This window comes from Branchiostoma lanceolatum, chromosome 11 (genome assembly GCF_035083965.1).
Source record: "Branchiostoma lanceolatum isolate klBraLanc5 chromosome 11, klBraLanc5.hap2, whole genome shotgun sequence".
NCBI lineage: Eukaryota > Metazoa > Chordata > Leptocardii > Amphioxiformes > Branchiostomatidae > Branchiostoma > Branchiostoma lanceolatum.
The window spans coordinates 7,682,073-7,696,307 of NC_089732.1; the positions used below are offsets into that span (position 1 = coordinate 7,682,073).

The 14,235-nt window shown below is 44.1% G+C and overlaps 1 protein-coding gene across 1 annotated transcript; it reads right to left on the reverse strand.

The window, feature by feature from the left end:
* Positions 1–2,288: 2,288 nt before the first annotated feature.
* On the reverse strand, positions 2,289–12,791 carry LOC136445168 (uncharacterized). Its single transcript, XM_066443036.1, has 14 exons — positions 12,443–12,791; positions 12,033–12,235; positions 11,794–11,847; positions 11,155–11,580; positions 10,886–10,990; positions 10,599–10,706; positions 10,027–10,197; positions 9,060–9,218; positions 6,443–8,465; positions 6,009–6,105; positions 5,715–5,833; positions 4,876–5,058; positions 4,272–4,524; positions 2,289–3,885 (listed from the first exon to the last, which is right to left on the reverse strand). Exons 1-14 carry the CDS (start codon positions 12,537–12,539, stop codon positions 3,639–3,641), a joined length of 4,245 nt encoding a protein of 1,414 aa, XP_066299133.1. The 5' UTR covers positions 12,540–12,791; the 3' UTR covers positions 2,289–3,638.
* Positions 12,792–14,235: the final 1,444 nt, after the last annotated feature.

Sequence of the window (14,235 nt, forward strand, 5' to 3'; positions counted from 1 at the left end):
TTTGTTGCTGGAATACTTATGTTGTACTGATGTTTTATAAGCAATGCGCCATATCAGACCACAAACAAAACATTCAGAGTCACAGAGATTACAGTGAGCTACTCCAGGCCTCAGGTATGAAATTTCTTGGGGTAAGTTGTACCTATGGAATGACAGCTACCAGATGGCGTCAGTCTTGTGTCTCCGTAGTACTGTATCCATCCAGACAATATGGTTACTGTTGAATTAAAGCTAGAGAGCTCACTACTACCTTATGAGGAAAGAACATATTAAGTATATATATGTAGTTCTACCATAATCACCACGAAATATTACACAATGCTCCTTTCCTGTTTATCTTTCGTATACTCCCAGTCATGGGAGTAGTAGTTTTAAGACAACATGTTACCTTAGTTAAGGCAACCACCGATCTTGAAGCATAGCCATCTTGCACTAGACTTGGTAGGCTGTACTTGGTGGCTTGTAATTCTGAAAGAACTACATGCTCAAGAATTATCACGCCTGTTGTCCGGAGTAGCTCTCTTTAAGGTCTGTGCCTCTGAAACTTTTGTTTGTGGTCTGATATGGTGCATTCTTTATGAAACATCAGTGCAACATCAGTATTCCAGCAGCAGAATTAACCGAATTACATCAATTAACTATTTCTATGACATTATGGTACATCATGATGTATACTATTTCACATGTAAAAGGCATTTTACCGATAAAGCAACTTCATATCTTAGCTACCAGCATATCACATGAATAGATTATGATAAGCACCATAGTATTCACAATTGCAGCCTAACACATCACTACATTTTGAAAGGAAATTGGATCTATTGATCAATAAACAGACATGAACACCGTTACATTTGTTCAACGTCATCTTGTTTCATATATTACTATTGAACTTGGATGTGGTAGCCTTTCAAAAAGTGAATATTTACAGGAAATTTACACTTAACTGCATCTATAGGTGAAATGCAAAGGAAACATATAATTCATGACCTGATATTCCGTTGCATTTTTGGCGAAATATCTAAAATATCACAATACTTTGTTTTACGTGCTCACAGTTTCACGTTCAATGTCAAATAAGCCTCAAAACGTCCAACCCCTTTGCGAGTCTTTTATGATTTCCCCATTCCTGAAAAGAACGAAATTTGGCAATTTGACGGTCTCCTTCGTCTTTTTTCATGATACGGCCGGGGGCGGTACTGCAGATTAGGCTATGATAGGGTATGTGATCCTCTCTTGTAACATGTGAAGATTTAGAAGACATAAGGCATAAGGTCAGTGAAAAATTTACCAAATAGCTCCAGAGATCTTTGCATACATATAGAATGACCTTTAAGACGCTAGTTGTCGATTTGTAGGCGCCGCGCGAGGAGCCCATGTAACACCATGTCCGCCAATCGAAGCGCCACCTACATTCCTGTTTTCAGCATATCTTGTAAATAATGAGTAGGTTAAGGATATACGTGGACACCATCCGTTTTCCCTTGATAACTCTTGCCTTTTACCCAACTTCTCACCTGCTCTTTTGGGGCAAGGGACTGTCAGGGAGGCCCGGCTGTCACTCAGAAAACATTACGATCTTTCAACCCAACATCTACTTTGAGATCTTAGCCGAAATCTCCAAGCAGATGTACGGATATGTAAGGATACTTTATATCAAATTAAACCTTTTGTCAAAATAGTTGCAAAGGATGAAGGTCACGTGATAGGACAACACCTATATCTTATACACATTTGAAACAAGTGGTGACTGTAGCTTATTGTAATTAAAGTAAAAGAATCACAGTTGATTCAACTTAATTGCGAAGTTTTCTTTTATTGTTTGCAGATAAAAGATGTAATCGGAATGTTACGTCGGGAATTTAACGTCAATCAATAGTTATATACTTAGGTTTGGAAGAAATTGAGAGAAGAGCTTCTCAAGTTGAAACTCTTGGAAGATTGGTGCCGCTAGTCGTATCTTCTTTCTCAAAATCCACTTTCTAATCTATGCATGTCAACCGTTAATTTTCCATATTTTGTGCGTACAAGCGGTTGGGTCATATATATATTATAATTATTAAATATAATGACAGGTATGTGTAAAACAAAGGTCAAATGTCATTTGCACGACCTTTCTCCTCTCACCCCAAAATTGTACTGGATCGTCTATAAGGCCACATTAATCTAATTCTATGGATGACATCCTTTAGAAACTAATGCGAGAGGGTAGAAAATCAAGCAAAAAGAAAAATGCTGCTCAAATTTTTAAACTGCAGGAATACAAAGCTCAGGTAACACAAATTATCTATTGTTCATTCGCATATGTACAATATAAAACAAAGATAAATAGAGCAAAGAATACATGCAGGGGAGGCCAGAAGCCTATACGGCTTTTCGGGGGCCTCCCCTAAACTACTCAAATGGAATTTTTACAAAATTATATAAAATTGAACCACAGAACATGGTACAACAAGCAAGCAACAAGTCCTCATTGTTCTTTGTCCCCCTTCCCAGTGTGTATATCCCTACAGAGGAACATAGAATCCTGGAGCAGCCGAATTGACGAAAATTCGTGATTTTTTAAAATTTTCTCCCGTATCAAAAGTTGTGCAAATGTAACATCCATGAATCAATTCAGTGTGGCCCAAACCATAAAAGCACAAGTAGGGGTGTTAACTCTTCATTCCCTATCCAGTAACATCGTGACATTAATACTCAATATTGCACATCATTTTCATTCCATCATACTTACCACACATATCGATAACGCTACATATGTTCAAGGTATTTAAGTTTTATGGATGTTCTTCTTTCATATATATCATATGATCGTTATGTATATATATATGAAGAAATGACATCTGATCAGCAATTACAGACGAAGTTCTAGCTACCTTCAAGTCTATTGAATTAAATGGAAATATTTACGATTAGTTTAAAACAACTAGCTAGCTACACATAGACAGCGGATCTGAGTTCAGGCATTCTGTGACATATTTGTTGATGCGTAACGCAACAATATTTTTTGCCAATAACCTTTAAATTGTCTCAGCTCAAACAGTAGGAAGAAACCCTGAGTTGATAGAATCTCTCAATTCAACAAATTTAAGTTGCCGCGGCCGGCCATTTCAAGCACTAGCATATAGACTACAAAGTTATTGTGACGAGATATAGTTTCATCAGGTTAGTAAGTCACTGCATGAAATGCACTTTGTACAAAACCAAGTGATTTACAACCAAGTGATTTATTCATCAGTCAGAATTGCATTGAGAAAGGTGACAGATGGTCAACGAAGCGTCGGTTGAATAAATCACTTGGTTGTGTACAAAGAGTCTTTTTATTCACTGATATGAAACTATTTTGTCACAGCGTCATCTCCCCATTGAGGTGTCTTTCACTGACTGAATATTAAAGAAAAAAAATAAGAAAGAGCAGTCTAAAGTTTTCAAGACGATATCATAATATTCTCCAATGAACAAATCTTGACACTCCTGGTCAGGCCGCAAGGAGGCGTTGGGGTTTCTTTGGTGTGAAAATTGACTACAGGAATTTACTTTCCTAGACACGGACTCCATAGTGCAGCAAACAGAGTTTTCCAAACATCTGTCGAACAAACAGAAAACAACATTTCTTGCTGCTCAATCGTTTTCCAACCTTAGACAGCCGATGCATTGTTATTTTTGTTATTTTTGTTGTTCTTGTTGGTCTCTGAATACGAAGAGATAGACCCGTCACTCGGGGGTCTAAACATGAACCAGATCCACTCTACGAAAAACACCGCCATGGCGCCGCCCATGCCCATCACTAGGAAGTAGAACAGTCCACCGAAGTTGTCCATCCCCAGAACACCTGTCGCCCCGGCCGCGTCAGACTTGCAGTGATCCTTCTTCTTGTTGAACCACCTATACGATTGAGATAGTCATATTATAAATTACCAAAGGTGTATGCAAGTGTCGTACTATGAAACTCTAATAATATATGGCAGAGCCAATAAGCAAGTATTTTCTTCTCTACACATCCACTCGAAAACTAGAAATAAGTAGTTTCAAGCAAATACGGACAGGTTCGCATTTTAGTGTAACGAGAAATTACTAAGGCAGAAGATCAAAGGTGAAGGCCCATGTCTTGTAAATTTGTCTCGACCATGCTTTATGACATATCCAGGCTCCGTCGGTCGATTTGCATAACCATGTCGGATGTGTTTTTTATGTCTCAGGGGCATTCACCTTTGACCTTGCGCGTGCGCACTTGTGAACCTCCTTATAAGGTCAAGACGACAATGACGAACCTGTTCTCAAGGACGTCCATCTCCCCATCCTGCGCCATCTTCATCAGCGCCAGGTTGACCTCTGACACGTAAGGTGACTCAAGCGGAAACGGAAGTGCGACCTGATACTTAAAGAAGTACTCGGCGGTGAGGATGACCATGTCACACCTCTCCTTGAGGATCTCGTACTCGTAGGTGGTGGGAGAGATGAAGATGTAATTACCCTCAATAGCCCGGTCCATGGCCTGACGGGACTTGACAGTCAGAACCTCATCTGTTAAAAGAAAGCACAACAATGCACGGGTTATTCGTTTTCACTGCGGTTACATTTACGACAAGAAATCGTTATTTCTTCATTCAGTTCATGTTCAGCTAGTTTTGTTCGCTTGTTGGTATGACAGGTGTGTTACTGTGTGTACAATTTACTTTGATTCCCTCACTGATTTAGATGTCTTTACTCATTTAGCCTGGAAACAAGCGAAGAAAAAGATAGCGCCGGACATTCTTGTAGACGTTGCGATAGATGAAGGGCTAGGCATCTCATCAATGGGGCTTCTTAGTGTTCAATGCAAGGATCCGGACAAAAGTAAATATGATGAAATATAAGCCACGTAAGAGACCTCACCTGCATTCTTCGTAAGGTACTTTCCGAGGGTCTTGAATGGCTCTTCCTGTGACTGCTGGAAGAACTCCACGATGCTGTAACCATCATAGGTCCCGTAAGGAACATCCGTCTGTTCTGCGAGGTCAGACAGGGTCTTTATTTGCTGTTGAGCAGAGGACTGAGAGAGGAAGGCCGCCAAGTTGGCTGAAAGAAAACACTTAGCGTCAATATCTGTATCTTTATAGTCGGTATATCTGCCATGCATAACACACACCAGCGTTACACTGATCGACCTGTCACACCTCGCATATCTAGCTGTAAGCGTTGTTTAAAGCTATCTAGTGGGATGCCCATACTGTACTTAAATCCACTCTGCGAGTATAAAGATCTTGAAAAAAACCCAGCAATTTTGAAACACCTCAATCCTAGGTTGATAACGCTGGTACTTGAAGGCATGACTGTCTGCAAAATGGTTTGTTTTCACTGAGAACGCAGCTATCATAGAGGGGCCTGCATGAGGGGATGGGGCAGTTCTCGACAAGGCTTTACGCTAAATAAAATGACATAATAACCAAAGGACTGGCTTTTTAAAAGTGTGAATCGAGATCACCTGGTTTATGAATAAAAATGCGTGAAGCTAGTTGCAAAGGATTCCTCGAGAAAGATTTTTGATATTTTCTCATTACAGTCCCATTATTTTGTGCACTGGTTAAAATCTTAAAGAAAGGATAGGCCAGGTCTCTTGTTTTCTCACCTTTTCTCACTTTGTGCGTAGTATAACATTCCTAACCTCGAATTCGCTTGGCATGTTACATGTTTCATATCATGTTTGCTTCTTTTTTCACCTCGGCCTTACTCACCAGTGTAAGATGCTATGGCCACCAGCACGAAGAACCACCAGGTCCCGGCAGCCACCCTCCCGGCGTACGACCGCGGCAGGAACTCCGGGCCCTGGCCCACAGCCGCGCCCCATGTGGACCTAAAAGTAAAACAGAACAGAACAGACCAGAACAGAACAAAACATAATCAGACCAGAACAGGACATAGCAGAACAGAACAGAACACACACACACACACACACACACACACACACACACACACACACACACACACACAGACACACACAAATTGTTATCTAACTGATCTGAACCCACCAGAGGCTGTTCGGGAGGTTGAGGTTGTCGGCTTGGTCCTGTGCAACAGCCCCCCGCGCGGCCGCAATTCCCCACTCGTTGAACTTTGAACTTTGAACTTTATTGAATCACCACCTTGCAGGCATTTAGCCTGAATTGTGTTGGTGTTTACAAACTTCGTTATCAACAATATTTAAAAATGTTATCCAATTCTGAAAACATACTTAAAATTCATATATAACAATTTTGCTTAAAATTACAAATTACAGACATTAACTATACAATAATTGCACGATGAGTTAGGCAGACGTCATACGAAAGTTGATGCATATGGGATATAGTGCGTTAATTGTGATTCAACATGGCAAGGGCCCTGGGGATAAACGATTGCGAATGTCTGTTGGACCGGCTCAATGGCAGCTTAAAACGGGGAGCCCGACGCAGCTGGTACTGACACTCAGTGGCCGGCTGCAGGAACTGATGGCAAGGATGGGTGGGGTCAGCCACCACCCTTCTGAGTTCTCGTGTTGTCGCCTCTCGTCTCCGGGACTCCAAGGTAGGTAGCTGTTCGTAGGGTATAGAGATGATCCTACAACAGGACCTCTGGACTTTCTCCAGCTCTTCAGCCAGACCGCGGGGTAGACCTCCCCACACCGGTGAGCCGTACTCCAGTACTGGGCGGATGAATGCCTTGTAGATGTCGAGAAGTACGTCTGCTGGTAGCCCGGCTCGTTTCGACAGTCGCAGGTAGTGAAGCCGAGGGCGGACCTTGGACAATATGTAGTCAATGTGTGGGCCCCACGACAGGTCATCACTGACTATCACACCGAGGAGTTTGAATTTCCTCACTCGCTCGACCCTCTCCCCGTTCAGAGTAAGCGGAGGGGGGTTCACTGCCTCCTTGCGACAACTAATGACCATGTCTTTGGTCTTTTTAACGTTAGCTGCCATACTGTAGGATTTTGCCCAAGAGTCAACTTCGTTAATGGCAGGTTGCATCTGGCCTGGTAGTGATCCCATGAGCAGTTCTGTGTTTGTCAGATCATCTGCGTACTTGACTGGGGCTACACTGATCGGGATGCCTTTGTCAAGACTGTTCATAGCCAGGACAAACAGAGATGGCGAGATGATCCCACCCTGAGGTGTTCCGGCGAGTACTGGGCGTGGCGAGGAGACACGCGAACCCCACCTGACACGCTGTACACGGTCACTCAGGTAACTGCGCAAGCAACACCACAAGTCCCGTCTCACCCCCATTATTGCCAAGCTATGCAAAAGACTGCCGTGGTCAATTGTATCAAACGCCCGGCTGAAGTCGATGAATGACACATGTACATCCATTTTTGGCTTATTGTTGAGCGCGTCGTGCCAGGTCTGCGTAATGTGGTTGAGGGCTGACACAGTTGATCTCCCCGGCCTGAACCCGTGTTGGGAGCCATGGATCAGGTGGTCAGTGTCTCTCTGTAACAGCACACGGACAAACGATTCCAGTACTTTACCTAGACAGCTGGTAAGGGAAATCCTCCTGTATTCTTCAGGGCCCTTGGGTTTAGATGTCTTCGGTACTGGAACGACCAACTCCGACTTCCATTGTTCAGGGAATATGCCCTGTTGTAGACAGGAGTTGTAGATGTTACATAGCACAGGAGCAAGTTCCTCATGGAAAGTAGTCAGAATCCATATCGGAATGTGGTCGTCTCCGGTAGCTTTGCGTGGATTGAGCTTTCTGAGTTGGAGTTTAACCTGCCCTATACTGAGCTCTGGCAATGATCCAGTGGAAAGCTGGTCCGAGACGTCTGCAGTGCTCGGTATGTCACGGGTAACATTCGACCAAACGGACGAGAAGTGTTCACTCAGTGAATCACAGTCTATTCCAGGGGTCGGCAAACTGCCTTCTCTCTTCTTCGGAGCTCCCATCAAGGACTTCACAAGACTGTACCACTTGCGTGTGTCACCGTGTTTTAGATGGTCTACTTCTTTCTCGTAGAAAGATCTTTTAGCTGACTTCATGTAGTGTTGTATCTTGTTACGTAGACGTTTGAAGCTGGTAGTGTCTCCTGACATAAAGGCTTTCTGCCTCTCTCTTATCAGTCCTTTGATACGTGGGGTAATCCACTCCTTGTCCCTGGAGGTGACTTTCCCCCTCTTGAATGGTAGCAAGCTGTCGAGCAGTGGACGCAGAATTGAATAGAACTGGTGTACTTTCTCTTCTGCATGCGGAGTGTTTTCCACTGGGGAGAAATCAGCGAGGTTCAGTGCCAGTCCAAGCGAACGCACTGTTTCGGGAGTACATTTCCTCCGGCGGTGCACGAAGACAGGCTCCTTTACCCATGGCGTGCCCGGTAACACTAGTACCTGGTGATCAGAACTTCCCAATGGAGGGAGATGTACAGGTTTACTACTGTTCGGGTTGAAGCGATTGTTGACGGACAGCACCAGGCTAACGGACACGATGGCGGCCACAAAACACAGCCAGACCTACGGCCAGAACGATCGTACAAAAGATGGCTCTGAGCTGCTAAACAATTTTATCAAGTACAGTCACAGACTGACAAAAAGCATTCTCCTACGTAGAGCCTCACCTGCGGCCTGTACCGTACCTTGGGAGGCTCTGCTATACCGGGCTGAGATTTTCACTTGTGAGCGTGACCTCTGAGCAGATATCAGCCAATCAGAGAATCGGCTTTACCTAACGAAAACATTTAGGAGATTCTCTGATTGGCTGAATGCTGGTTACTGAGTAGATCAAGGCCACGCCCACAAAAATGGGAAAGTCATGCTCTGCGTAGGCGTCAGGCGCTGGTAGGAGACTGACAAAACAAAGTACAGATGTATCAGATCTTAGACGTAAAAACAAATACCAAGTAAAAACTGCGGATTGACAACAAGGATACAAATCTATGATAATCAGAATAAACTTGTAATAATGGAATAGACCTGTTAGAATGTTACGATTTATACCAGCCATGCAAGATAATAATGACTAAAGGAAGAACATGATTAAGTTGAACAGAAGGTATTTCTATACTTAAATAGTTTTTGCCGATGCAAAGGTATTACTTGCTTTCTTACCTTCTTAGAGAATGGCGCCATGAACTGGAACATGCCCGGAAGACGACGGTCCGACTTCTTCATGGTCAAGAAGTATCCGCGCGTACGCAGAGGGATGGAGAGCTGCATCGTTTTCAGACGGTGGGAGCGCATGGACATTGGGAACAGCACCAGATCATACTGCAACCAAGAGAAAAGATAAAGATAAGGAAGGTGAGGTGAAAAGGGAGGCCGTAGGGGAAGTGGGTTGTTATCCACTGTGTTTAGGGGACAGTGTCGGAAAGCGGAGCCCATCCCACTCCTTCCACCGCCCGCTTTTACCTTCCCAACTAGTTAACTGAAGTCAGATACCAAATTTTACACGTAGGCGGAGTGAATAAAGTCGTGTTTAGTGTCTTTCCCAAGGACACAACGTCCAGCCCAGTCAGGAATGGCAGGAATTGAACCCGTGACATCTCAATCTCGTGTCGTGTCTGCTGGTCTAGCCACTCGACCATTCGACACCACGAAAATCACGAGAAAGGATGAGGAAAAACAACATGTTTTGCTCTCGAAAGTAGTTGGATACATTAGGTCAATATTAATGCTGTGTGTCTTAATCACCCGGCTGCCTGGCAAAACTATAGCTAAGTTAGATCCCTGTTGGCGGTTGACTCTGTCACAGCGTGCTTGAAAATCAGTATACGAAATTAAGCCCCCCTCTCACTGGACCCGCGGCACGCTGGCGGCTTCGCTGTATCCTAAATTGGACTTGTGTTTCCCTTAACTTTATAATGGGAATATCATTCAAAACGTACAAGTAACATTATGACCCAAAAGACAACAAGATTAAAGATATTAGTTTTTTCTCGATGAAATGCGTTGAGTGCTATGTAAATGATCAGCCGCAGCGACGCCGCCAGCGTGCCGCGGATCCAGAGAGAGGGGCTTTAGAATCGTAGGACGGCCTACGAAGAATTTCACCGCGCCTTTAGCGACTATAACCCACCTCTCCCGATTCTATTGCGCCTTTGTAGTTGGCCCCCATGGTTAGGTTCCAGGTGAAGTTTAACCGAGCCGCCAGCATGTCGGTCAGGTCCAGCATGAAGCCCTCGTACCGGTGCCGCCCGCGCAGGCCCTCCGCCTCGGCGTGTTTCCTCTCCATGATCCAGGGTTTGCTCTGAAAGGGAAGATGGTCTAGAAAATATTTTTTTGGCCCAACATTTTACCAGAAATTCACCGTGGCCGACAGGTACAATGAGCAACACACACCTACTTTCGCTGCGTCAACACACCTATCTTACCAGACGAACACGCCTATTTTGGCTATGCACGTCGACACCTCTACTTTGGCTGCAGTGTACACACAAGAGGGGCCCGCCTATTTACCGGAATACACTGGAATGCACAGAAAGAAGGGATAGAGTCTACCGAAATACAGTATGCTTTGATGAGTAAACATCGTAGATTGCTATATCTTGGTGAAAGGGCGTAGTTTTGCAGGTGCTCACTTTCAACGTCTGAAACATAATTGAATTCTTGTACGCCAATCAGTTGACCCCGTGTGCATTCCTTACTCACCAGTCTCCCAAACACCTGGAAGTGCCGTCCACCGAGAAGACCGTTCATCTGCACGTACGAAATGGTGGTGTTCATGTCAACAGCGCCATCTGCCGTCCAGAACCCTACCTGCAACCCAAAAGATGAAAACATAGCTGAGAATATTGTGACCTTTTGATACAGAAGAGCAGGACGAACAGCAAGGAAGAAATTCTGATGAAGAAAATCAGAGTTTGAAAGGAAAGAGAAAAGGGAAATGAAATACCAAAATTCAGAAAAGATAGAATGCGCAGTTTATGTCTTCTTGCCTGTTTCTCTTGACCGTCGCTGTACTCGCGGATGTAGATGGTGACGTCAGTTCTCCTGCCACAGTCGTCGAACGACACGTCCCCGCTGGCGCCACGAAACGTCACCTGAGAAGTAAAATGTACGACGACTGTCATCCACCTTTTGTGTCAAGACAGTCAAATATTCGATTTTTTCTCCACAAATAATTCATCTAAATAAAGATGGAACATGTTGAAGAACAGATGCCGCAATGGTATTCTTTTGAGCATCCATACGCATTCAGACCCACCTTAGAACTTTGATTTTGTCGGCTGCAGTTTTCCAGTGTCCGCCAGCCTTCAGATGGTCTGTTGGTGTCTTGCTCTTCCAAAGAGGATAGTAGATCCGCCAGGACGGCCACTGAATCCCGGGCAAGTCGTGCTGTGTTGGACAATGAATCCTTACACCGGTCCAGTCTGGACAGGTTTTGGCCAGGCCCACCCAGCTCGAACCGGTCCAGTTCCGTCGCGGATGGTGTTTCACCGGTCCGTTCCGGATCTGACCGGTTTGGTGTTTCCTCCGATCGGTTCAGATGCGGTGCAGACTGGTTCCCGACGGTCAGCATCGGGTCAGACCAGTTTGGGGTAGTTTTTGTGGCACTTTCAGGATACTGGCGAAGTAACGTGAACCGTGCTCCACTATGACGAAAACTGTCCAGTTGTTTCTGACTGGCATCCTTTTAGAACAAGATAAACATATTTAAGTTATGAGATCAACATACATCAAGGACACAAATAATACCCTTGAAAAAATAAACACCTCCCACACAAGTATGAAATAAGCCCCAAACCCTTCGTTTCTTTGTAAACGTTTCTCCACCCCTCCCCCCGTACACCCACCTCATTTCTGCATCTTATTTGTTACCACTACTCCTTCTAGCAGTACTCACGAAGCTTGTGATGATCCAATGGCTTTGTGACGTCAGCAGCATTCTGTGGAAAGCCTGAGCAAAGGTAAAATACAGGAAAGGTTTAGATGTATAGACCAAAGACTGTGCGATAAAACAATAAAACATGGTCCAATGACCTTTTTCATAACCAGCATACTTAACTCAAAAGTTTATGGTAATTCAATGGAAAGTTTGAAATTATATGGCTTATTCCCTTACCTGGGTCAATAAAACGTTACCTGTTCTAATATGGCGTCAATGACGTCATCATCCGTCATCATCACGACATGGATCCTTCCGGATGTTCTGACATCAGACAAGATGGCGTCCACCGAGTCTCTATCGGCCTGGGTGGCAACCTTAGCGGGAACTTCCCTGAACCACGTGTACCACCGTCTCGTTGTCACGATGTTCTCCATGGCTTCAATGCATCGATAGAACTCTGAATATGAAAGAAATTATTTTCAGTCAGCCACACTTTTGTACGGTTATTTGTGTACTGAATAGTGTTGAAAATCTGTTGATCTTGGCGGCTGGCCAATCCTATTGTGAAGCTTCGTAAATCGGTGCCCGCTCTCCTCTACAATTGTTATAAATCTGTATCATACTCGTTAACTTTATATATTATATCCTAACAAATCCCACTTACCCGACTGCTTGTTATATAGCACATAGGCTGACTTCCAGCCGTAAGCCTCCATGACGTCAATCAACATGGTTGCCAGGTGCTCTGGGGACGGGAACATGTCCAGTACCCTGGAGCGGAGAGTTGGTTCAGCCGGTCCTGCCTGGTAGGTGCGCACTGTCAGTGGTGGCAGCGATGGTCTTTCCGAACCTCCGCAGAAACATGGGGGTGGGATCAGGGGGTCCAGCAGAATCAGAGCTTGGAGAGAGTGTTGTTGTATAGCTGGAGTTGACCAGGGGCAGACAAGAACAGTACATTATAAACAACAGACAACTTATAATGTAAAGAATGGTAAAAGGTAAAAAATGACAAACCTTGACGGCCGCGTGGCGCGTTGGATACACCCGATCCCTCGATCTCGGAAGTTAAGCAACGCGCGGTCCGGACAGTGCTTGGATGGGGGACCAACCAAGGACGTCCGGATTGCTGTAGCCTCACGAAGCTTTCCACGAAATCGTCTTCCGGGAGGGACGTAAAACGGGGGTTCCGTGCTCGAGGAGGTGCCTCGAACACGTTAAACAGCCTCATTACCCTACACATTGGGTACCTGCCTGTGGCACTGGCTGCAAATACACCTGATATTATTATTATTATTATATTGATGAAGGTTAGACATCCAGGTAATAAGATACGCCAAAAAACAGTTACTCAGCAGCACTAGTGGATCAAGCAAAAGCATATCCGATTGCTTGAGCAACTGTTTTTTGGTGAAGTATGACATGATAAATTTCAGACCAGAAGCAATATGAGATCAAAACAACAAGAGTAGTTGTCAAAATAAAATCCTGGCCGCAATACTAGTATTCGACGACTCAACTGACTTACATTGATCCAGTGCGCATGCGCTGTCGTTCATTTCCACGGGAACTACTGAGACGATGGCGTCGCTATCCTGTCTGCTGTTCAGCTCCTTTGCGCTAGATGTCACTTCTGCAAGGTGGCATTCCTGATTTCCCGTGTGCACAACTCCTACAAAAACAAACGATATCGATCCAGTGTTTAAAACACTCCGTTTCATACTTCAAAGAAGATCAAGAACAACTAATTTCATAAGTGGTAATTATAAGATCAAGATTGCGATGCACTCTTTAAGTCTTGTCAGATCTCTGTAGACGATCTTAGAATGAATAATTGATAAGACGGATGATTAAAAGTTAGTTAAGTCTGGATAACATCAGTCGGTTTGTCATCATGAATCATTGATGTGTTTTCCGTAAGACCTTATCTCTACTTCTACCTGTAGTTACAGATAAAGACTGTGTAACATTAACTGATCACTCCGGGGGGTGAGAGATCAAATCTAGTTCTTCATCACAAAGTTTTCAAAACAGAAACCTACGTTATACGGCTGTCTGACATATCTGTTTGGACTGAAATCCGTATGGGTTAATGGATCTTCTTTTTTTATAGACAGCAGACAAGCAAAACCGTTCTAGTAACTATGTACACAAAATGTAGTTTCTTATTGCAGAGAGTATTTTACGCTGTGTAAATGACATAGAAGTGACCTAGGTTTTATATTGGAATACATTGCCTCGTAGCTCTAGGCCGTTATGCAAGGTAAATCTCCATTTTAAGCTCCTGTCCTGCCTTTCAACTACAGATCATACCCCAGTGTATACCTTACACAGCAACATTGCGCTACCTTGGTGCAGATTTGAACCATATGCATGTCCTTTTTAGTTGATGATATTTTACCCCTCCCCACTCAAACCACACAGCCTATGGAGCAAAATAAACCAGGCCAAGGGACATCT

Bases quoted from the DNA above. Each gene is read 5' to 3' on its own strand.
- LOC136445168 (XM_066443036.1), bottom strand. From the start codon at position 12,539: ATGTTCCCGTCCCCAGAGCACCTGGCAACCATGTTGATTGACGTCATG. The intron at 10,198-10,598 runs GTGAGTAAGGAA...CTTCCCTTTCAG, and splicing joins TCCAGGTGTTTGGGAGACTG to AGCAAACCCTGGATCATGGA. The intron at 9,219-10,026 runs GTGGGTTATAGT...TCTTGGTTGCAG, and splicing joins GCGCAATAGAATCGGGAGAG to TATGATCTGGTGCTGTTCCC.